General features: G+C 38.5%; 1 protein-coding gene and 2 long non-coding RNA genes across 3 annotated transcripts; all 3 read left to right on the top strand.

The window, feature by feature from the left end:
- Window positions 1-1555: 1555 nt before the first annotated feature.
- LOC124165178 lies at window positions 1556-9038 on the top strand. The gene is made up of 3 exons (XR_006866146.1): window positions 1556-1802; window positions 2883-2935; window positions 8957-9038. It is a non-coding gene; the product is annotated as an uncharacterized LOC124165178 (long non-coding RNA).
- Window positions 9039-9589: 551 nt separating this feature from the next.
- On the top strand, window positions 9590-12494 carry LOC124165025 (anoctamin-7-like). Its single transcript, XM_046542263.1, has 3 exons — window positions 9590-9596; window positions 11682-11902; window positions 12319-12494. Exons 1-3 carry the CDS (start codon window positions 9590-9592, stop codon window positions 12478-12480), a joined length of 390 nt encoding a protein of 129 aa, XP_046398219.1. The 3' UTR covers window positions 12481-12494.
- A 9313-nt stretch (window positions 12495-21807) lies between these two features.
- LOC124165177 lies at window positions 21808-24930 on the top strand. The gene is made up of 3 exons (XR_006866145.1): window positions 21808-21877; window positions 23290-23369; window positions 24853-24930. It is a non-coding gene; the product is annotated as an uncharacterized LOC124165177 (long non-coding RNA).
- Window positions 24931-25949: the final 1019 nt, after the last annotated feature.

Raw genomic sequence — 25949 nt, 5'->3', positions numbered from 1 at the left:
TGTAGATAATTTCAGTGAAAATACTTGTACTAATTTGAAAATACGGCACTTTATTGATTCTTAGAGCAGTATACATATTTGCAATGAAATGAATTATAATATATATATATATGCACAGCCGCATGCTTTTCCTCACAACAATGCCTTCTGAAGACGATAGCCGCACGTTGCTAGGAGTGCGTTAATATGCCTTTAATCCTTGTAAAAGGTACTCGTAGCAACAGTGCATACGCATAAAAACGCCAGTTTTTTGAGGAAACAGTTTTCAATATGGGTAATACCATACGTAAGTAACAAAACAACTTCTAAACTTTATTATATCGTGTAATACGCTCTTAAGAATATATATTTTTCCCATTTTTTGTTCAAATACATCCCACAGAGATAGCTGCTTAGCAACCAGGATCTGGTTCTCTCAAAAATAATTTTATGTCCAGGAAATTCGCATTTTCCTTGGTTTTCGGGTAAATTTACTCAAGGAAGAGATTGCTAGAGCCCCGTATGAAGGTGTTATTTCCCAGCCTCAATTTTCCTGGCGGAAATTTATCGTAGTCATGAATTATTTAATCGATTTCCTTTCCGGTAAGTCTCCAGCAATTCCGTTGCATTGTATTACTCCTTCAAAGTCAAAAACCGGACATGAAGATCATATTTATCATGAATCGAACATGTAATCGATGCATATAATGATTTTTTGTGGCGTTTGCTGGGAATTTTTTCTCCGGTCGATGAGATATCTAGATAAACACATTCCTTTGCAAACATCTTCCCAATAATTTCTTTGTGAAGGCATATTAATGAACGACTTGCTAGAATAACGGATACAAATAGTTTTTTAAACTCACACTGACAATAAGCCATATTAGCCCCTCTTTAGGAAAACACTGAAGTAGTACTCTAGTAGTAGTATTTTAGAGCTATGGAATTTTTGTAAGTTAGTACGGATTCGTAACTGGATTGATTCCCAAGTGAAGTAGATGGGTCCTTGGCATTGCAAGGGTGCAATAGAGCCTTGATAACCTCACTAGGTGTTACACATATAAGACACTTAGGGTCCCTAATGCCCAACTGTTCACTTAGATTCCCCATGAGGAACCCAGGTGAATGCTTCTTCTCCAATTCTTCTAATTATACAATCAAATTAAACGATCTTTCTCTATCCTGCATAGTCTACAAGTGTCATTAACTAATCCATTTTGATAGCAAAATCTATGGGGTGGGAATGAAATGGGCCCAAATTTATGTGTGATCAAGAAGGATTCCTCTCTATAATAGGCAGATGCCTAGGACGCAAAGAGGTGGAGGAATTGGCTGCCGAGGGCCCTATCCCGGAGGAGTTGGAGACTTCAGGGGCTGACGTGGCATTACCGCAAACAGCGACGTCAGATGAAACTGCAGAGATGCCGATAGCCACGTCCCCATTGCCCCCGGAGGAGGGCCGCCCTTCACCAACCGCCTCTCCTCCTCCGGGAGAAGAAGGCCTAGTAGAAGACCCATGGGAAGACCTCAATGTTGAACAACAGGGCCCTGCCGGGGGGGTGGAAGACTTTCCAGGGCCCCACCTCCACCGTCCCTCAGTTGAAGAATTCATGCAACAGTATAACAACATAATTCTGGATATAGCGTCTATTACAAACGAAATTGACTGGATGGTGGGGGTTATAGAGAGACGGATTGAAGATCTTGTCCGCCAGGCCCTGGGACAGAGAGCGTCGCGGAACCATCCCGATGGGGACGGGAGGTTTTACCGCCATCAAGACCACCTGTGACCCGCGGCGAGGCCCAAAGTCCCACCTCAAGAGGTAAGTGAATGTATCATATGTTTGTATGCCTAGAAGTATTGGTGTGGACGTAAGCTAGAGAGATTTCCACCTCATGCAAATGCCAACAGGATTGAAATGGTAGACTCCCAGATGTTTTGATTCCTCTCAATGTAAAGGAGTGCCTCCCCCTGCAATCTGGATCCATTCCTGCCACCATTCAAACATGAGTGATATTCTGCCTCTGAACTTGCCTAATAGGATAGGAGAATCACGGATCATTGGACTGCTTTCCTTTTTCCATAGCTGGGAAGATTGCTCATTAACTGATTCTGGAAGTAACATTCATTTGGATGCACTTTATTTCCATTGAAAATTCAATTTCCATGGCACTTATCACTTTTAAACAAGGAGAAGTAACAGGATTTTAATCAAATTAATTCATAATTAATTAAATTACATTTCTATTGCCACACTGATATTGAAGCTGAGGTTAACGACACTGTACATAGTTTCAGGCTGCTGCAAAGCTCCTTCAAGCACTCAGAGTAGTCTGTGCAAACTCACATTTGAATATAATTAGTTATGAATCAATGATGATAGCAATAGTATCAGCTACGAGACTACGTGCTCGTTTCCAGACTTTGCTCACATCGCATATACTTTGACTCCAATTTTGCTAGTTCCGTCACATCCTTGACCTTGGGTGCAATTAGCCTTGTATGCCAGCTATCCAAGTTTTACTGGTCTGGCCCTGATAGGAAAATTGGATGTGTGGTTTTCAACAAATTATTGAAAACAATAGTACCTTGCTGTGGGATAATCTATTCCCATGGTGGTATTGATATTGGCAAACACTGACCCCTATGTAATTATCACTTATGTCTCCCATAGTACATTTCTGAATACAAGAATTCTCCCCTATGAACACCCTTATTCTGAAAAATGTAAAGTTCTCTTGGAAAAACTTGTAATAATCTTGGATAATAGTGGTTATTACATTAAAAACACACAACGTTAGGTCTAGAATAACATTTTTTCTGTTATCTTAAGATGTCACACAGTTCTAATTTTCATCAATAAATGAGGTTTATCTACAATTATATGCCTTCACTATTTCAGGGCCATAACATCAAGGACAACTCCCTGGCATGTCGGCGGCCAACCACCCAGAGGTATATGACATTTTCAAGGTTTTCCATTGGAATTGCTGTACCTTAATTCCTAGAATAAGTATTGATCCCTCACTCTTAGATTGTAACAAGATTGAAATACTTTCTACCATTCAAATCGTTCCACCGCAATTCAATTGAGAATTAAACTCAATACTCAATTGAGCATCCCCTATTCCAGTGGCGCAGCGTGGGGGATAAAACCCCTCCAGAGCTCAGAGAAATTTTTAAGTTTAATCCATTTTACTTAATGGATTTGTATTACTTATGGAATAGTATTAGGATTAATCACATATCCCTCAGAAAACCGTAATGGTCGCCATTTTACACCATTAATCTTAAGGCGGATATGCAATACCCCCACACCCCAAAGTATTATAGTTGCGCCTAAACCCACCCCCCAGCCTTTGTCCTTAGCTGCGCCCCTGCCCTATTCCTCCTATAAAAGGTAAGAAGGGATTTTATAAATCTAGCTAACCATCTTCTACATATATTTAGAAGTGGATGTCTATTTGTCTGTCTGCTATGCGCATTACCATGGCTGCACAGATTGCTACCCAAGTTAGTACACAAGTACTTCTCATCCTACCAAAACGCCTTAGTTCCTCTTCTTGTTGTATCCCACCTGTCCTTTTTCTTGTTGTTTTTGCATTAGCTTGTTTTATGTCACATGTACGACATCATGCAATTTCTGTGGCTGGTCATCCTGCCGCGTAGGCACACCTCTTGACACGCCCTAAGTGAAAACATAACACAAAGGATACTATAATAAACCCATTTAAATGCACTCGGCGCAAACCTTTTAGCTGAGCTATGCGTTCACAAGACATTTTTTGCCTACTCATGTACATAAATGCATTACAATCAACATTGTGGAGTGGGATAAAAGCAGATCCGATAAGGGGAGGGTCGGGCTTAATTACGGTGCAGTGGCCCTAAGGTCTCCCTAAGTTGGGTCTCTGGCAGGGCCAGAATGCATACGACCACAGCTATCTCACCAGTCACCTTCCTTCCCCCATGTCAGCTATAGCCGGCATCAGGTCGTTTGCGTATGAAAATGCTCGTCGATTCAACCCGACGTTTGGCATCAAAGGAAATAGGGATGGGTGAACACAAGGAAACTAGCGAACACAACTATATAAAGCCTGTAGATCCAGACTTTGAGACTTTGAGGCTTGTATGCTTTATAATCTGCAAACACCCTAAAATCCATCAAATCCCCAAAATTCGAGCACTCAAATGTAATGCGGAATTGATTGGATTCGGAAAAGAACAAGAATGCTTGTGGATAGCACTCTTATCTTTATTACGGTCAAAATATAAATGACTTGTACATCAATACCAGGGCCCACTCAAGGGAAAACACAGAGCAAACTGCTGTTGTGTTGCCCTACTAAGGGGGGTTTGGTATGGAATACCCCTCAATTATGTATACCAATTAAGTGGTCCGGGGAAAGGGGTACAGCTAGGAATTAAGGACAGGGGAATTTTAGAGGGGACAATCAATGCTGTGGGATCTGGATGGTATGGAATGCCTGCCATTGTAAGCCGGTGGTGCTGGGACTTCCCCCAGAAAATTTTAAGATATGTAAATGGTTCAAAATGGTGAGGTTTACAGCTTTCTCAGGGATATTCTATCGATCCTTACACTTTTCCATAATTAATATCAATGCAATTAAGTAAGTAAAATGAAATGAATTAAAAAATTTCTCTGAATTCGGGGCGGAAGTGGTCTATCCTCCAAAGCCTGACCCCTCCCTGAGCCATTGTGTAGCATCACCTCTTTTGCGTGTAATGCAGTGTACATTTTTTGTTAAAAAGAAATACCAGAGAGCATTTTCGGAGGTAATAAGAACATTTTAATCCAAATAGTTTAATAGACTTATATTTTTCAAGAACCAACATAATATGAGTGGCAGTGATATATTTTTATTATATACATGGATAATAGCCATGAAACTTTATGAGTTTTTTTTCACAAAGTCTACCTTTTCTTCCGCAAAAATAAAAAATAAATTTGCACCATGAGATAGAATAAAAAATAAAAAATTTTAAAATTGGAAAACAATTTAATTTTGCTGTTTGGGCGTTTGGTTGCCCCCTAGCTACGCCACTCTGGGTAGTTGCCTGGGAAGCCCAGGGTGACGTAGGTCCTGGTAAATGCCACTGTTTAATCTTGTCACTAAAATCTAGGAGAGCAAGTTACATGCAACCATTCCCTGTGAGCGTTATAAAACATACTAGTATATTAGCATATTAGTGCATTGTAGTTTTTGAAGTGAACTTTATTTAAATATTTCCCTGAGATTTTAATACCTCATCTTTAGATACCTATATTTGTAAAACCCGTAATGTGACATTCAAAAAGACATTCCAGCCCTCATACTAAGACATAGTTTAGGGATAAGAAATGAATAGTTTGAAGTTCAAGATGATTGTGAGTTTTGAAATCTGACCCAAATAAGGTGCTCATAATAAAAAATATCTGCATAGAGTTCCCATCAAGAGTAATTGTGAATGGTCTAGTTGGATAATACATGAGGGGAGCCAAAAATAACAGGAATTGCGCAGTAACTTTTTCAATAATCAATATTATCTCTATAAATTTTTATCACCTTCCAAGTAATCCTCATTGACTGCAACACATTAATTCATCTAATCGTTACTTTGACACTTCAAAACAATTTTTTAATTCACTAAAATCAATGTTCTTTCGGCCTTTCACCGATTTTTGTTTTACTTCACCTACCGTCCCAAAACCTTTTCCGTTAATATCCCTTTTCAGTCTAGGAAGTAGAGAGAGTAACAGGTGGCAATATCTGGTGAAAAGTGTGGGTGAACGATTGGCGTGATGCCTTTTTTTGTCAAAAACCACTTCATGGACATTGCGGTGTGGGCGGCTACATTGTCATGGTGGAAGAACCAATCACCTGTGTGCCAAAGATCAGCCCTTTTTCTCCGGATAGTTTCCCTTAACCTCTGCAAAATACCTATAAAGTTCTTCTATGGTTCGGCAACGATCTTCTTGAATGAGGGAGTGGATTTTGCAACATTGCCGTCCGTTCTTGATGTTGACGGGTGCCCTTAATGAGGATGGTCATCAATCGACATCTGTCCATTGTTGAGATGCGAAAACCAGTCGTAGACACGTGCTTTACTTAGATTACTATTCCCAAAAGCAGTTTTAAGCATCGCTAGAGTTTCTGCGGGAGTTTTCCCCTACAAAGAAAAATAAATAAAATAAATTTCACTGCCGCATGTCCACCCCGCCAGTCAGCTATCACACCTTTTCGCTAAATCAGAAAAAGTTGATTAACCAAAAAAATCCCAAAGACAAACAGATGCACTCAGAGGCGACCAGGATTCTCACACTGACTCAGAAAATATCACTGCTTGGAACCCTTTACGGGAAAAGCAGATCCCTCTCTCAACCGTTAGGTCCCCTCTCGTAATGTAAACATGCACTAATATGAGAAACACTAACAGGGAAATTTATGCTGTTTTGTTTAACTTGATTTGAATGCAGAAAAAATAACTCCAAATATTGGTATTAACATAGTATAGTTTTTATGTGCTTTGAAATAACACTGATAATATCTGCAGGGAAATTATTGATTGCAAAGAGTCATTTCTTCAGAAAGCGGCCTCTCTGTAGCACTGCCTGTATTTCACGGTGTGAACGGCTCACTGCTGGGCCACATTGAAATGGGTGTCGTGGTGACCAAGGCGACCGTTAACGGTGCCATCCCGTCAACTGAGCGATTCGATTCATTAAAAGACATCCATACACACGGATAGTTATTTGAAGGCACAAAGTGCTAGCATTTGGGGAAGGGAAGGTAGGAACAAAAAGGACAGGAGGAGAGGGGTTCTCCTTATAAGCGGTCTGATATTCGGATCTCCACTGAGCTTCAATGCAAAAAGAAAGCATTTTGACATTGGCCAAATCTAACATCTATTTCTTCGGGTGAGAAAGCCTCATTCTACATGTTTTAGGATTGATAAATGGGAAATAATTTTTCCCGTTTCTATGAATCCAATTCTTTTGAGTTACATGTACTTATTTCACTGCCTTTCCTGGCCGACTGGCAACAGCTGTAATCAAAACTAAGCGATTTTGTTGTATCTAGCTGCATGTCCTACCTTCCCTCAACACCTGGGTGAGGGGTATCGAAAGGGAACCCACGACATGAAATATTTTGGCCAATTTGTAAGTTATACAGTACTACGGTAATACCGTAATTACCCAGCACTCTGTTTGAAAACACCATTATGAGAGGTTGTGTTTTGCGGTTGGACTGTTATTTATCGTGGTTCCAGCTTTAAATATCGAACGATGGAAACGAATTTTAAAATTCCAAAAGCTAGTGCTACTGCTCATACCAGGGTAAGTGAATTCAACTCGGAAGGATTTTTTGTGAAAGACAGAGCACATTTTACTGTGCTAAGTTTGCAATTAAAGAATTTGAACACACAGTCACTCAGTCAAAGAAAGCGAAGGAGGAACTCGTTGTCGCTACTGCTGAAGCATTTTTAAAGGCTTTATTTAGTGTAGAGAAACTTGACAATCCAAACATTCTGGAATGGCTCTCCAAGTATAGACATATATTAGGGAGTGGGGATTTGCCATTAGCTGATCGTATATGCCAATACTACATACTTGAACCATTTCCTTCATTTAGTTTTATCAGAAATTTTGTACAATCGAAATTGTGTTAAATGTTATGTAAAATGCTTAATAAAAGTATTAGTGTTCATGAAACGTGTTCCATAAAATAAATGGCTATAAATGTGGAAAAATAATAGCATTATAAAAAACTGCCAAGATTTTCTATAACACAAAAATCACATGGTTTAAAAATGAATTTTAGCAAAAAATAAAACGTCTTCCACGGACCTCTATTTATAGGCCATTTGGCATAAGCAATTTTTCATACTATTTATAAAAAATTCCAGGAGCAATAATATAAGTTATAATGACCCAGTGAGAAATGGGTGGTGGAGTCCACGTGGAACCCACGTGGAATCCACGTAGAGTGGTGGATATTTGGTGGTGGTGGATATTGAGTGGTTGGACCCACGTGGAATCCACGTTGATTTCAAGTGGATTTGTGGTGATTAGCATAAAATGGTAAACAGAATTTCTAATTTGTGGAACTTAACTCTCTGGTGTGACATTGCGTCATTTATCATCCTGAAACCACGCTAGTTATGTGAAAATGTATCGCACATTCTATTTTTATATAATTCGTGGAAAGGCAGCCATGAGAGCACATGAAAAATCGTAGACACATATAGGTTTAGCTATAGAGTGGTTGAGGTTTTCATGGTTTAAGGACATCACCTACTGCTGTTTTAATTTTTCCACCAAATTTCCACGTGGGTTCCACGTTGATTCCACGACCAAAAACACGTGGTATCCACGTTACATCTCCACGTGGGTTCCACGTGGATTCCACCACCCATTTCTCACTGGGGAGGGCCCAGTGAGAAATGGGTGGTGGAATCCACGTGGAACCCACGTTGACTCGTGGATATATGGTGGTGGTGGATATTGAGAGGTTGGACCCACGTGGAATCCACGTTGATTTCAAGTGGATTTGTGGTGATTAGCATAAAATGTTAAACAGAATTTCTAATTTGTGGAACTTAACTCTCTAGTGACATTGCGTCATTTATCATCCTGAAACCACGCTAGTTATGTGAAAATGTATCGCACATTCTATTTTTATATAATTCGTGGAAAGGCAGCCATGAGAGCACATGAAAAATCATAGACACATATATAGAAGGTTTAGATATAGAGTGGTTGAGGTTTTAATGGTTTTAGGACAGCACCAACTGCTGTTTTAATTTTTCCACCAAATTTCCACGTGGGTTCCACGTTGATTCCACGACCAAAAACACGTGGTATCCACGTTAATTCTCCACGTGGGTTCCACGTGGATTCCACCACCCATTTCTCACTGGGATAGTTCAATTTAAGCTGATTTCTAAATAATATCATGTAAATTGATTTTCCAGCCATAACACGTGACTGGAACGAGTCCACTGCATAATTTGGGGAATGACCCCTGCCCCCAGCCTCTGGCAGATCGTCAAAATGGTATGTGATCTGTTTTTGTTATCATTTTTCTAGGTACACTTTTTTTGTAAATCGGTCTCATTTCATGAAAAAAACAAATGCATACACTTTCAAAATCATACACCTTTATGGTAGACAAATTCCTCCAGAAACTGATTAATGCTATGATAGCTTTTGTTTACGGGAAAGAGTTTCTAGTTAGAGGTTTTGTAACTCTGAATAACTTAATGACCACCATGCCCCCCTTCTTAGCTTACCCGCCGTGGCCAGCTTTCTTCCTCTAATAACTCATTGTATATATAAGGCCATGCTCTTCCTGTATCCTTTATTAATAAATTTTGCATTTTAAATATTTTTAAATATAGATTTTGTGAATATGGATCCGAGATTTTTATTCAAATTGGTGAAAGATTCATTTTGTATTTGAATTTCTTAAAATTGTGGATTTGACCAATCACCCATTTTTACCTTTTTTGAGATGATAGAAGATGTCGTATCACAACAATTTCATAGATTGCAGGGCAGATTGTTAATGATTTTTTTTTATTTACTGCAACAAATTACTTGCAACCATGCCCTGTGAGCGTTAGAAAATGTATTAGTACACTCAAATTTTTAATGAGAACTTAATTTAAACAATAGCCAAAACATTTCAATATTTCATCTTTAAATATATGTATGTTTGTCAAACCTGTGATTTAACATTAAAAAGACATTTCAGCCAAGATATGTACTAAGAAACTTTTGGGACAAGTAATGAATGATTTTGAATTTCGAGATGATAATGAATTTTGAAATCTGAACAAAAAAAAGATACTCGTATAAAAATATTTCTGCATACCTTGAGAACCTATCAAAAGTAATTGTACATGGTCTAGTTGGATAATAGTGTAAATATGTACTAAATATGCAGGGGCAGATCCAGGATTTCTCTCTGGGGGGCACAAGAAAAGGATTTTGATCTGGGGGGGCATTAGGCTACCTCGTAATACAAAATGAATGCAATGATAATGGGACATTATTAAAAATCTTGTATATTTTTTAAGGGTCTAAGGGTGCACATGCCCCTGTGCTCCCCCCCCCCTCCTAAATCCGCCAATGCTAATATGAGAAACACTAACAGGGAAATACATACATGCTGTTTTGCTTGGAGTAACATTTTATTTCAATGCAGTAAAAAAACCCAGATATTGTTATTAACAAAGTACATATATTTTTTATGTGCTTTAAAATAACACTGATAATATCTGCAAGGAAATTTGTGATTGCATCACTATTGATTTTAATTTATGTAAATTTGAAATAAAAAAATAATGAAATAAAATGAATTGAAATGAGAAACAACAACACAAATGATTTGGAAAAAAAAATGTTTCCTCAAGGTACTAATAAATTTCCAAGAGTAGGTACCTATTGTCTTTATTTAAGGGTCATTGGTGTTGTATTTTTAGCCCAGGAGGGTGATAGAGATTAAATGAGCAAGCTGGCACTGGATGGCTACGTATTTATTTGATAGTTCCTACCATACGAGGCATTAATTTGACATTACATATCACTTTCCCGTAATGGGGAATACCGGAAGTAACCACCAGTACCAACCTTCCCAGTGAGAAATGGGTGGTGGAGTCCACGTGGAACCCACGTGGAATCCACGTTGAGTGGTGGATATTTGGTGGTGGTGGATATTGAGTGGTTGGACCCACGTGGAATCAACGTTGATTTCAAGTGGATTTGTGGTGATTAGCATAAAATGGTAAACAGAATTTCTAATTTGTGGAACTTAACTCTCTGGTGTGACATTGCGTCATTTATCATCCTGAAACCACGCTAGTTATGTGAAAATGTATCGCACATTCTATTTTTATATAATTCGTGGAAAGGCAGCCATGAGAGCACATGAAAAATCGTAGACACATATATAGAAGGTTTAGCTATAGAGTGGTTGAGGTTTTAATGGTTTTAGGACAGCACCTACTGCTGTTTTAATTTTTCCACCAAATTTCCACGTGGGTTCCACGTTGATTCCACGACCAAAAACACGTGGTATCCACGTTACATTTCTACGTGGGTTCCACATGGATTCCACCACCCATTTCTCACTGGGTTGGTGAAAGCGATTCATAATTAAATTAAAAAAGAAGAATTTTGTGCTTTCACATTAATATTTATTCACGACCATGGTTTTAACGTTAGACGTCATCATCAGGTGATGACCTGATGATCTTCTTTTTTAATTTAACTTATTTTGCTTTCAACTTACAACCCAATGCTCTACCAATGAGGGCAGCAATCAGTGGCATAGGCAGGGGGGTCTTCCCCCCCCCAAAATATAAAAACAAAATTATTTTCCTTCATAAAAGAAAACAAAATATTGAAACATCATGAATTTACAAAATATTTCTTTAACTATTGACGTTTTTTTGATTATGAAAAGTGTTAAAATTAGTTAAAGACAATCTACTTCGTACCCTGTTTTTTAAAAAATTTCCCCCCTGATTTTTGGCACCCCCCCCCCCCCCAAACAAAATTCCTGGCTACTCCACTGGCAAAAATTTTCTTCTTTGCATATTTGATCCTTAGCATGTGAATTTAAAATATGTATTTCACATTGCACTGTGTGAGACTTCCTTTTATTTAAAGTTTTCTATTTTTTTATTTTCATAGCGGTGACATTTCTGGAGTACTGGAAAAGGAAGTCAGCCAGTTTAGCCCACCATTGGGACTGCACTGGTTTCCAGGAGGAAGAGCAGAGGCCAAGGCCTGAATTTGCTGCCAGGGCACCATTCTTGGAGAGAAATCCAATCACAGGGGTTCGCGAACCATCATTCCCATCTCGGTTGAGGCACAAGAGAATAGCAGCTGGAATTGGAATCATCTTCCTCATGGTAAGTCGTCAAGGTTGTATGGTCACATATATTGACTGTTTCTAAGAACCAGTAAAGTAAATGTATTTAAAAGCCTTTGAAATTTTTGCAATAATTTTTTCCATTTCAATGAATGCCCATCAGTACATTTTCAAAGAGCATAGTTGCTAGCATAATTTCACTGGTGAAGTGAAAAATTTCATAGTTTTTTATGTTTGAGCTCCTGGATTTCCTGAAGCCAATGGAGCCAATTTTTTTTTATTATCATTTTATTGTGGTATTTATAAAAATGTATTAAATTATTGTTGCAAATTTAGCAATTATGATGTCTTTTAATATAAAACAATATCTTTCATTTGATTTTTCATAACAAATTTTTGATAATTTCTTCACCAATATTTATACATATTTTTCTTTGTTGTTACATTTCTTTCTAGATGAGCCTCGTGATGATATTTATTGTGGCAGTTATCATCTATCGAGTATTGGTCTCCCCTCTTCCAGAATGCAACATTCCGTTCTCAGGCTCAATCAATAGCCAATATCACTGGAGCATGTGTCAACTTATGTCTTATTATGGCTATGAGTCGTGTTTATGAGAACTTAGCACTCAGGCTCACAACTTGGGGTAAGTCATGAATCACTTACCTGGAAAATATTTTGGGGTGGTGAAGGATTGATGCAGATGTTAGAGCATAAATATGGCGTGGAGGATGGATGTTCGTCCAACCATGTGCACCTTATGGGATAGCTGATACTTATATCAATCATGAAAACCTTTATGGACCATAACTATTGTGTGGCGTACAGGTTTTCAGAGAATACATATATCCATAGATGGATTTAGGAAGGGGCACGGGGGCATGTGCCCCAGACGCTTAAAAAAATTGACAAAATCTTTTTACGGTTATCATTACATTTGTTTTGCTTAGTGTATTATGGAGCCTCAATCATTTAATTTCGTATTAATAATTTACACATCAAATTCAAGAGAATATTTTGTACGGAAATAGTTTTCTCTTGTTTTTAATCTCAAATATGGGAAGATCCATTGTTTGCCTGTCAGACCCTTGGGCCCCTCCTGTCTCCCCCGAAAAAATCCTGGATGAATGAATGAACCCCTCAATGAACCATAATGAATCCCTCTTTCCAGCTTCTTATCCCTAAACTTCTCATTATATCGATAAAATGCAAATTTGATTGCAATGTGTATGAATTTCACGTATTTAATCTGCAGTGTGAGGTCCTCCTTAACCCATGTATTTTATTTATTCCACCATTTTTGGTGTTGCATATCTTGGAAGTGCCATGAAAGGATACTCCTAAAACACTTATCTCCTTATCAAAACTTATCTCACGTCATTTTTTGTGTTACCAGAAGCAAAGACCATGCAGGTCAGTGGTGTCAGGGGCGGATCCAGGATTTCTTTCTGGGAGGGGCACAAGCAAGGCCGTATCCAGGGTTTTGTTCAGGGGGGGGCACAAGGATACCTTTTTATACAAAACAAACGAAATTATAATGGGACCGTATTAAAAATCTATCATATTTTTAAGGGTCTGGGGGGGGCACGTGCCCCCGTGCCCCCCCCCTGGATCCGCCTATGAGTGGTGTCATGGTGCCGAAATGCCTTTCCAGCACTGGTTAACAAAATACATATTAGTCAAATAACACTTTTATCAGTTTTGTTGCCTCAAAGCTTCTAGTACATACATTTGTAATCAAAATAAAAAATTTTGTAATAAAATGTGTATAATAACTTGTAATAAAAAAACAGACAGAGTAATATTTCTCTTCTAAAAAAAGTTGATGTAAGTGCATTCCAGCACTGCTAAGTTTGCCATGACATCAGTGATGCAGGTTTTTCCTTGTTCCATTCAAGTGTTCTACTGGTTAAAGTACTGGTTTACATGGTTCATTTGAGAATCACTCTCCTTCACTTTCCTTCCTTGTGAAACTTTTCCATTTCTTCAACCCGTCTTTGCCACCAAACCTCTGTTGCCTTCTTGATTTCTTGTCATAATCTATTATTTTTTAACCCTTATACATTCTATGGTCTTGCTCAGTGACCATGTTCTTTCATTTCTTACTCTCCACCATTTTCTTTACCATTTCCTCTCTGATTCACGGTTTCTCTACTCCTTAATCTAATTATCCAATGGAATTCTCTGCTACATTCACTATTCCATTTTTATCTTACCCCACCCTTATACCAGTGGCGGATACAGATGGGGGGTGCGGGGGGCGCGCGCCCCTCCCTTGCGGGTCCGGCCGTATTGGCAAACATGGCAGAACCACGATTGTGACTTTTTTATATCATAAGATGGCATTGTCTAATATATGTGTATAATTACATTAATTAAAATTTTATTTTACTCTGCCTGTGACTTGATTATTTTTTATTGCGATATCGCGATAAAAAGTAAAGGCAACTCAATATATCTTTTGCGCCCCCCCCTTGAGTGTTTTCTGTATCCGCCCCTGGTGGGTACTCTAGAGTCTATATGTCACCCATCTTCTGGACACTATTCTCCACTAGTTCCTGGTATTCCTTTCTCTTGGTCCCTTTCAGGACTTCCATTTTCTTGCCTCACTAATTTTCCTTAGTCTTTTGAATTTTACCTCGCATTTCATAAGCACTAGGTTGTGGTCTGAATCAGCTGAGGCAGAAGTAGAGAAGTTGTGGAAGTGAGTTTTTCACTCCAACTCTAAATCTCTGCCTTACCATAATGTAGTAGTATGTAATATATTCTAATGTAGTATAATGTAGTCTATGTGAGTTCTCCTCATATCCCCTGGAGTCTTCCACATGATCTCTGCCCATAATTATGTTTAAACCATGTGCTTGTGATGAATAACTTGTCCCTCCTACAAAATACTACTATTTTCTCCCTCCAGTTGTTTTGTTTTCCAAATTCTCCTGTTTAATTTCCATTGCTAGTGCTCCAGTCCCTCTATACTGCCGTGGGACGCTTAACCCTCTCACTGCTGTGAACGTTCCTAGTACGTTCGCATGGCAGACTGCTGTGAATGTACTTTTTCTCCCTCCCTGCCATGCAGTTTCGCAAAAGCACTTTGAAGGGTCCCTAATCCAGGACCCTTTCCTCGAGGACCTCACCCACGCAGGACCGTCACATCGACCCTACGTCTTTGAACCATGTTTCTGCGATGAAAAATAACGATTTTGTTAACTTTGCTAAAATGGCCATTTTCCGGTGGTCTGCAGCCACGTTTTTAGCAAAGTTAACAAAATCGTTATTTTTCATCGCAGAAACATGGTTCAAAGACATACTTGATTGCTTGATTGGCTGGAGTTTGATGAAAACAATCATTATTTGATGATCAGATTGATTGATTGATTTTAAAATTGCAGTCAGGACGGTCACTTTTCGGGAGGGAGGCCCCAGCTGGTTGGGTCGATGAGACGGTCCTGCGTGGGTGAGCTCATCGAAGATAGGGTCCCGGATTAGCGACCCTTTGGAGGGTTTACCTCGCCCATTATATAAGTACCTGATCCATGGGCCCACGAAACACATTTTAACCTTTTCACCGCATTGGAGGAGAAGGTTTTCGGAGATTGAACAGCAGCGAATGGGTTAAAAAATAGGCAAGATTCTTAATACAGTTAGCATTACCTTTGTTTCATTTTCTATATTACATAGCCTCAATCATTTAATTTCATATTAACAACTTTCATATTATAATAAAGAGAATGTTTCATGCAGTAATTATTGTATGTTGTTTTTAATCTCAAATATGAGAAGACTGTATGTCTGTCAGACCCTTGTGACCCCCACCCCTCAGAAAAAATTCTGGATCCACCCTAATTTATCAGTGGCGTATTATACTAGCATGTACTCATTCCTGAAAACCTTACATCTCTCACCCCTCTCTTCAATAGTCACCTCCTAAAGTGGCCACTTTTCTGCTATGCTCTCACAGGGTCACTATTCAAAAGTTCCCTTTTTCCTTTCCATTCATGTTTTCCTTTCCTTCACCTCACTGAGGAGGGCCACTTTGTGTGTCTGAATATGCATTTGACTTGTTCCTCATCTCATTATGACCATCAACTTAGCTTTTCTTGGAGCTAATTTCTCCTGAAGTGTTGAAGTCATCTGTGAATCTGTGTGTGACTGTTTTCTGAATGCTTGTGAGTGCACATCTGCCTACAACTCAGCATCCGTTGCAGTCTCTCTATAGCCCTGCGGAGAATCTCAGTATGTCAACCAGGAACAGTGGCATAACCAGGAGGGAGCACAGGGGGCACGTGCCCTCCAAACCAAATGCATTTATTTTTTACCCTAGATTACCCTAAATTAACTTATGTATTTTATGTAGCCTAGCTTACTAGCAAAACAGCTTCCCGTCGACCCATCAATTGAGTAATTTTAAGTGCCAAAATAGGATAAAATTTGATTTATAGAGATAAAAATGTTCACATTTTCTCCAGAGGGGGTACAATTCACTGGCCCCCTGGGTTGTGCCACCCACAACACATCATCCTGGCTGCGTCCCTGACTAGGAGACCATAGTTTAGGTCCCTTAAGCCCTCACAAAGGATCTTGTTTTGGTTTCATATATGCATGAGTTTGTGTGTTTGTAAGTGAATTTGGCTATTCCATTCAGTGGTGCCGCAAGGGGGGGTTTTTGGGGTTAAACCCCCCCCCCCCCCCCACAGAGCTCATAGAAATTTTTAAGTTTAATAAATTTTACCTAATTGAATTATTATTATTACTCATAGACAAGTGTAAGGAAAACTAAAATATCCCTCAGAAAGCCATAAAACTCACCATTTTCTACCATTTATCTTAAAAATTATCTGGGGGAGAGCACCTGCATCTCCCACTTACCCTGGCTGGTATTACCTATTTATTTTAATTATAATACATACCCCCAGTATTATTTGCACCTAAAACCCCCCTAGCATTGATTGGTAACTGCACGTCTGATTCCAGTTGAGAGGCTAATGGTTTGGCCCCATGCTGTGAAACTCTCATCTTATCGCATACCTTCACAGTTATTCATTTATGCAAGGTGGATGAGCATTGCACGTTACAACTATTTGGCCATTTGAGTTATTGCATACCATATTGTAATCTAGAGGCCATAGAGCTCAATTCCCCCCATTTCACAATCAAAATATCGATGGCTAAGTTCTAACAACACGTATCTCAAATTTTGGCTGGTTTGACATAGGTATCTTAAACAATGTGTAATGACATTAAAAAATAAAATTCAAACAAAAAATAACTTTTTGTTGGCAAATGCATGCTCCTTTTTCAGTCTTATGACTTTTTGGTGCTTGATTTTAGTGTACAATTAGAAAAAATTAATATTTTTTTTGCTTTCCTGAAAAGTTGCTATTTTTGAGTCACGTGTTGTTAGAACTTAGTCATCGATTTGTAAAAATCAATCCTACTCCTTTTCAGTTTTGTTTCAATTCTGATCTCCTGCACATGCCCAGTGAGAAATGGGTGGTGGAATCCACGTGGAACCCACGTGGAATCCACGTTGAGTGGTGGATATTTGGTGGTGGTGGATATTGAGTGGTTGGACCCACGTGGAATCCACGTTGATTTCAAGTGGATTTGTGGTGATTATCATAAAATGTTAAACAGAATTTCTAATTTGTGGAACTTAACTCTCTGGTGACATTGCGTCATTTATCATCCTGAAACCACGCTAGTTACGTGAAAATGTATCGCACATTCTATTTTTATATAATTCGTGGAAAGGCAGCCATGAGAGCACATGAAAAATCGTAGACACATATATAGAAGGTTTAGATATAGAGTGGTTGAGGTTTTAATGGTTTTAGGACAGCACCAACTGCTGTTTTAATTTTTCCACCAAATTTCCACGTGGGTTCCACGTTGATTCCACGACCAAAAACACGTGGTATCCACGTTAATTCTCCACGTGGGTTCCACGTGGATTCCACCACCCATTTCTCACTGGGTTGGGTCTTTCACCATTTCCCATCGACGGAAAGTCCTTAGATACCAACCCAAGGTTAGGTACTTTCTGCTACAATAGGGAAGTGCACTAATTTTTTTTTATTGCTGAATTTGAAAGTTTAGCCTAAAAAAGAAACATTAGTATAGTCACTTTTATTTTCTGCATCTGGGGTATGCACTTTAAAACGTTTTGAAAGTCGGAAAATTTCATGTTGCGCTGAAACACAGTGCCTCCATCTTGATTGAGATGTGACGTCACAAGGCAGTAGTCACCAGTGGAGTATCGCTGTATTCCGTCGCCTTCTTTAGCGCGGCGAGAGTTTCCGGGAATCGGTGGAGTTTGCTTCCTAAAAATGTCGTCTAGTACCGAAAACATGAATTCAAAATAGAATTATAAATGATTTTTTGTTCCAAATTTCATCTCGACGTCGAAACAAAAGCCTGGAGAAGATATTCATTCCCGTGCCTTAAGCACAAGCTATACGGAATAAATGGTTCAAGGCTGCTCCTGACTCTTACCTATCGATGATATTCTGTTTTGAAGATCATTTGAAGGTATTGTAAGATCAAATTGATATTTATATTATAATAATTTACTTAATAGGTACCTCAGTCACATCAGAAAGTGTGTTGAGTCAAAATATAGCATCTTCCGCGTAGACCTACGTAATTTATAAACTGAAAGTAGTTTGGTTAAAGAATTATGGCGCGACTGTTTTTTTACACGACCGGGCAAAATGCATACTTTGCCCATGACATGTGCATATATGATAACAAACGATTTTTGTTAAAGTTAATCTTTATTTGTTGAAATTAGTACATTTATAGGTGATACAGATATGAAGGTACACGGCAGGTCGCGCGGCGTAATTTGTACTCCACTGGTCCCAGTGAGAAATGGATCATCGAATCTACGTCGAATCTTCGTCGATTCGACGACTATAGATCGATATGTGGTCGACGTCGATTTTATTTGTTCAATCGACGTTTTTTTCGACGTGTTATTCTCATTGGCCAGCGGGGTCAGCGTGTTGATTGGCTGAGGGGAGAACTTAGTGATGTAGTTTTAATGTCTTAAAAATAACGGTGAGACGCTATTACAACATATGTGTCTTACATAAGAAATATAAAATTAAATAATTATTTTATTTATCCATAAACATTAGTTTTAATCTCCGAGAACAATCTTTGATTCCTTTTAATACTTTAACTTGACCGTTGAAGTTCGATTGCGTGTATCAGTTGAGCTACGGTTGAGCTGTTAGTCGTCATGCTGTTAGTTCTTCGCAGTAAACTCGGAACAGAGACATTCGGCGCCGTATAGAAAATTTATTGTCGCATTTATTTTGAGCGACAAACTTTGCTAGCTCTAAATCCTGTTATTGGTATTTAAAATCCTTCTGAAACTTAATGAGCTTTAGGATTCGTATTAATCAAAAAAGGCATTCCGTCGCTTAGTAAAGACAAGCTTCACTACGTCTTCCATACTTCGGAATCGGTCTGCTTTTGGACCGCTGTATGACAGGTAGGATTAGCTTCCCCTATTTAATGTGTTCAAGATTTCCATTTTCACACATTTGCCACATACGCCGGACCTTCTATTTGCGTCCAAGTTCTTACTTCTTTCCTGCATGGTATGTGATATGCACAAGCTTGGCTTTGTGACTACGTTTACCTCATTTCGATACCTATATACTCGCGTCATAGATGTCAACACCTCACATTTTTTCTCAAGGATTTCTTATTATTATTGAAGATGAATACGAAGGACTTAAGATTACAAATCACCATTATAAATTTACTTCAGCCTCCATTTGTTTAGACTTTATGTGCTCGATTGAAATACGTCGTTGGCGCAGCAATAGATGCTCTTTATTAGCCGAAAAGATGTATATTTCCGCAATTATTAGTAGGAATCGCAGGTAAAAAGACGATATCTCGTCGACATAGAAAACTCGTCGATGGCGTCGACGTCGAAAACACGTCGATGGCTTCGACGTCGAAAACACGTCGATTTTCGGACCATATAGACATCGATCGATGTGTTACCATCGACGTTTTATCGATGAGTACTTCGACGTCGAATCGACGTAGATTCGATGATCCATTTCTCACTGGGGGTGACGGGTTCATCTTGCTGATCTAAAAAATTAGCTACAATACCTCGAACTTTGAAAACTCGCAATATAGGCAGTCAAAGTACGTTGTAAGAATACACGAGACCATTATAGCCCAGAATGTACGTACAATGTCGAAATCCTTGGTTTTCAAAGATTGACGTATTTTATACGCCAGCGCGCCCGGTCCAGGGTTATCAACTTTTATTTCATCCTATTTGTTAGTTGAAATTATATTTCAGAATGGTTCTTTTAGCACTGCTACTGAGGTAAACTGGTAGGTACTGAGTACAAGGTACTGAGGTATGTACTGAGTAAGTAAACTCCCTTTGGAGTAATGTGAATTACAAGTGTTCGAGATGTATGGCATTTTATATTCGCTTTGTGTTCTTATTAATTATGCCTGTACGCATATTGTTGCTTGCCGCGAGCCTTTAATGGTATGTGCTCTTGCAAGAGTGGTTTTCATTTTTAATGTGGAAGTTGGTCAGTATAAGCAAAGAAAAAATTAACATTTTAGCGCAACCAACCCCTGTAGTCATCGTATCTCGGCGTTTGTAATGACACTGCTAAAATACCTAAACGCCATAATGACGATAAAATAATTGTCTCATGTCAATGATTGCTGCAATTATAATTAATGATAAACTAGACGCCGTATGATCACAATGAAGGCAATAAAACATAATGCCATCACGTAGACTTGAACCACGGTCCTTCGGGTTACATCTTTCCTTTGATGCGTGCACTCTACCACTACCCCAACCGACCCATTAGCAGATTTGGGATATTTTGGATTTATATATATAACTTGTAAAAAGTAACGCATGAAAATTAATTAATTACAGACTAACTAACGCCCTAATTGAAAAAGATGCAGCAAGGTACGCGGTCTCCCCTTGTTAGCCTTAACGTCTCGCATTTCTATGGAGCGTTGAACCTGTCCTCCTTATTCAAAAATTCAGTAACCATAAATACATCAAAGTTTGGTATACCATTTATAAATCGTTGGAATTTTCCTTCTCCCAACCAAGATTATCTTTTCTTGAACCCATCCTGGACAGCGAACCATTGCAACAACCAGCCAGCTCGGAAATAAGGCTAACATCCCATGATTCTAGTAGCGAAGGGCGAACGTTCCGGCCGGCGTGAATACATACGCAACGAATAAGTCTTGCAGCAAACGTCTGAAATAGGTTTATTAGTTTGACTCGGTTCTTACAAAAAACGTTTTGGCATGATAAACGGCATTGTGCCAAAATATACCCAGCGAAAAATAAATGCCATCATGCATTTATTAAAGATTCAATGTGCTATTCGTACTACTCTTTCCAAACTTGAAGTTGACAAATAAATGAATATTAATATATTACGCAATGATGAAGTCGTTTACTCAAAAGAGAAGCAGCCACATATATAATCTGAAGATATTTTATGACAGCAAAAAACGGATACCCTCAAATTCTGTAATTTTTCTATGCAATAATAGTGGTAGAACTAAACTGTGTAGATGCTGCCTTCTGCTACTGCCTTGTGACGTCACGGCCAATATTCAACATGGACACCCGTTTTCGCGGCCTTTGAATTTTTCCATATTTCAGACGGTCATCTCGAATCAACTATTCACTATTAGGATTTAAACTGTGGTTTTACGACATTATGTTATTCTGAACTCTAATTTAAAAAATGTGTTTGGTGCATTTGAAACACTAGTGCACTTCCCTATTGGCACTTTCAATTTATCATACTTATTATAACAAATTCCAGGAGCAACAACATACATAATGATAAGGGTGGATCATTCAAATAACATTTTAAGATGGTTCCTAATGAATATCATGTAAATTGTTTTTCAGCCATTACACCTATGTGTGAAATTTGGGCTATGACAGCTGCCCCAAGCCTCCAGATGATCATCAAAATGGTATGAGATCTATTTTTGTTTTGATTTCTCTGAATATAAATTTTTTATGTATTAGTGTCATTTCATTCAAAAAACATTTCCTCAATGCACATGTTAATTTCCAAGAATACCTATCATCTTCATTTAACCCTTTCGCACTGGCCGCTAGAATAGGAAAATGTTTTCGTGCTACAAGTAGCATTAGAATATTTCAAACCTCTCTGTATTGAGCTCTGTTTTGGGGGTGAGTTGCCTGGGTATTTTCATCCCTCTGTTTTGGCACCCAGCTCAACGCCCAGCGATTAGCGTCCATCCCTTACCCCACCTACTGGACCACACCCTCTATCCCTATCATAGCACGAATCCATGGTCAACTTACTGCGTTACCAGTGTTTTTTCAACCAAACACTGTATTTGATTTTCAATAATTTACTCTTACAAAAGAATATCTAGTATTTTTTAAGCATTGTGGAATTTTAAACGTGTTTCTTGTGTTAATAACTACAAAGTTAGTAAATATGTATAAGGTGATAAGGCTCTAAGTATGTAAGTCTGTTATTTTTAACGCTTAAATTTGGTTTACAAATTACTTAATCTCAGATCAATACGAAGAATTCATTTCAAAGCATTAAAAAAATTGTAGTATGCACAAAATATATCATTGAAAAAACTACTGACAATATAACCACCTCGCTACGGATTCCTACAGTGAGGATGATCATAAATGAGTATTCGGCTTATAATTGCTAAGGAGTGGCCCTAAGGACTCGCTAAGCTGGGTCTCAGGCCGGGCCTGAATGCATCCAACAATTGCTACCTCATTGGTCACTTACCATCCCTCGCATCGGCCAGAGCCAATATATCCGGTCGTCTGCATTGAAAAATCTGTGATAGCTATACCTGACGTCAGGTCTTCTGCGTATGAAAATGCCCGTCGGCCACACACGACGTCTGGTGTGAAAGGGTTAAAGGCAGGCCTGTGCTGGGCGCCATCTTACGACAGTGGATGGCCATGGCCAGAGGGTGCCAGGAGTATTCAGGGGGAGGACTGGTGGGGAGTGTGGGGGTGTGGAATATAATAATTAACTTTGAAATTTATATCCTCACCCTCTTGAGATTGAATTGAATCTTACGAGATTGAATCATACTATATTAAATTATTATTTTTTTTACTCAAGATGGTGTTAATTATGCTGTTGAATGGGACATGATTGACATCAAGGGACTGGTCAATATTGGTATTCTGACTGTAAAATTCGTCAATTTCGGTATAGGAGGGTGTTTTGGCGGCCCAACACAGGCCAGGTTAAGGGCCAATGGCATATACAATTTATCATACTATGATACATGCAAGGAGCATGAACATACGTAATAATAAGGGTAGATCATATGTAAGCTGGCTCCTAATGAATATCATTTAAATTGTTTTTCAGCCATAACTGCTGACTATGCGTCTACACGCGACATTCGGGGAATGACACCTGCCCCTGGCCTTCAACAGATCATCAAAATGGTATGGGATCTGTTTTTGTAATCATTTTTCTAGATATACATTTTTTATATATTAGCCTCACTACCAACCGTAAACAAACACGTACACATTCAAAATCATACACTTCTGTGGTAGACAAATGCCACCAGAAACTGTTTTGTGCTATGATGGCTCAAATAATAGCATGCGTAATAATTGAGCAATAGGTTATATACGTAATAATAAGGTAGAAAATCCAATGTGCAATTCAAGATGGATTCTAAATAATATCATGTAAATTAATTTTACAGCCATAACACCTGACTATGTGTGAAATTTGGGGAACTTTTGGGACAAGGAATGAATGATTTTTAATTTTGAGATGAAAATGTATTTTGAAATCTGAACAAAAAAAAGATACTCGTAATAAAAATTTCTACATATGTACTTTGAATGCCTACTACTAATTATTGTGCATGGTATAGCTGGATAATAGTGTTAATCAGTGGCGTTACTAGGAATATGCTTTGGGGGCGCAGGGGGAATGGGTGAGATGGCGTGGGGTGGCAACACCCCTCCCTGGCAACTGGGAAAATTTTAAAAATCGTACATGCCTAGGAATACATTTTACAACATTTAGGCACTAAAGATTTAACTTTAAGTAGTTGCAGTTATTCCATGTCAATGCTGGGTAATAGTTTTAAATATTTTCTTTTTAATTGCTCTGAGTCTTAGTGGTTTGAGTATGGGGAGGAGGATGAGGGGATGTATTCGTCCCAAAGCACCAGGGAAATAAAAATATTATTTAAAACCATTGTCTGGTTTGGACACATAACAAATGCATCCGCACAAAGTTAAATTTAAATTGCCAAAATGACGTAAAATGCATTTTCGGGCATTTTATTTTATTTTTTAATTTACCTTAACTTCCCATTTTCTGGGGGTTATCCCCCACTACCCAACCTAATCCCCCCTCTCAAAGCCCCCCAATTCCCCTAAAAGCATATTCCTAGTTATTCCACTTCTGAGTCTTATTAGGGTATCTATTCCCTCATAGTTGCACCACTGGTGTAAATACTAATATGAGAAATACTAACAGGGAAATACATGCTGTTTTGTTTGGAGTAACATCTAAATTGAACACAGTAAAAATAACCCAAAATTAGTTGATAACAAAGTATAGGTTTTTTGGCTTACCTTATTATCATACTGATAGTTTTGGCTGGGAATTTCATGATTATATTTACGTTATTTTCACTTTTGCGCAAAGTTGAAATAAAAAACGATGAGATGAAAACAACTACTGACATATGATTTCATGCACAAAGGATTCCCTCAAGGCATGCGTTAATTGCCAAGAGTACGTATTAATTTCAGTTAAGGTCAATTGTGCATGAAATTTATCGCACTAATAATAAATAATATAAGGACAATAACATACATATTGAAAAGGATACAACATCCCAAATATATTTCAAGGTGGTTTCTAATGAATAGCATTTAAATTGTTTTTCACCCATAACAGCTGACGACGTGTCCCACCGCAACATTTGGGGAATGACACCTGCCCCAGGCCTCTAGCAGATCATCAAAATGGTATGAGATCCGTTTTTGCTATCATATTTCTACATATACGTATGTACATAAAATTCTAGATATAGAGAAGAAACCCTGCTACTTAGCCTGTTTTGTCAATTAATAGAGATAAATTAAGCATCCAAGGTTATATTGACCAAGTTTAAAGTTTATCTAAAGAATTTTATGATTTCATGATGAGTGGGAATGAACAACAAATGTAGAGAGTATGCAACCCGCGTGCCACCCAAATTTTCTGGCTGGGGTGCCTGGCGCTCACTCTCGGTGCGATATCTCGGAATCCAAAGGGCAGAAATGAAAGAAATTTGAGGTGATACTCTGCGAGTGTCTAATGAGTAAACACCCAAATGTCCGAAAAACACCCAAACTAGGTACACTACTTTGACACTAGGTAAATTATTGTTTAACTCTATTGGTGAATATTGTAATGATGATAAAAGTGGAGTGTATGAAATGATTTGTGACGATTGTGAAACCAATTACATATATTGGCCAGAAAGGGAGGAGTTTTAAAACGAGAATGAAAGAACATAGACTAAGTTTTTTGAATAATGACGACTCATCAGGAATTGCAAGACATTTGAATGACCAACACCACTGGTGCAATTTTGATGCAAAAATTTTACATGTACATGACGAGGGGTGGAAACTGTATTTCTTAGAACAGATTGAAATAGTTAATTGCTCTGCTAATTTTAAATTATCTATTGACCATATGTTCCCATTCCACTCAACGCTACCTCTTACCAATCGCCCATTGACGTCATCATTAACCTTGGAATGAACACATCCCAATAACCCTCCCCCCTCCTGAAAAACTCTACCACCATAAAAAGGCTGTCATCCAAGGCTATGTACCTTGATAATGGCACGAGTTGTCGAAACCATGGTGGGTTTAAATAAAAGTGTGTTAAGTCTCTCGGGTCCGCCGGAGGTCGCAGAGGGAACGCGAGGAAGGGAATTAAGGAATTAATAACCAATTCCCAGTCCTTTCCATAACTCCTCTTTATTCGAGTTAAGATACAA

The sequence above is a fragment of the Ischnura elegans genome, chromosome 9, assembly GCF_921293095.1.
Source record: "Ischnura elegans chromosome 9, ioIscEleg1.1, whole genome shotgun sequence".
In the NCBI taxonomy this organism is placed as follows: domain Eukaryota; kingdom Metazoa; phylum Arthropoda; class Insecta; order Odonata; family Coenagrionidae; genus Ischnura; species Ischnura elegans.
Note: the sequence above shows the minus strand (reverse complement) of the source record. Positions and strands in the feature narration are given on the sequence as shown.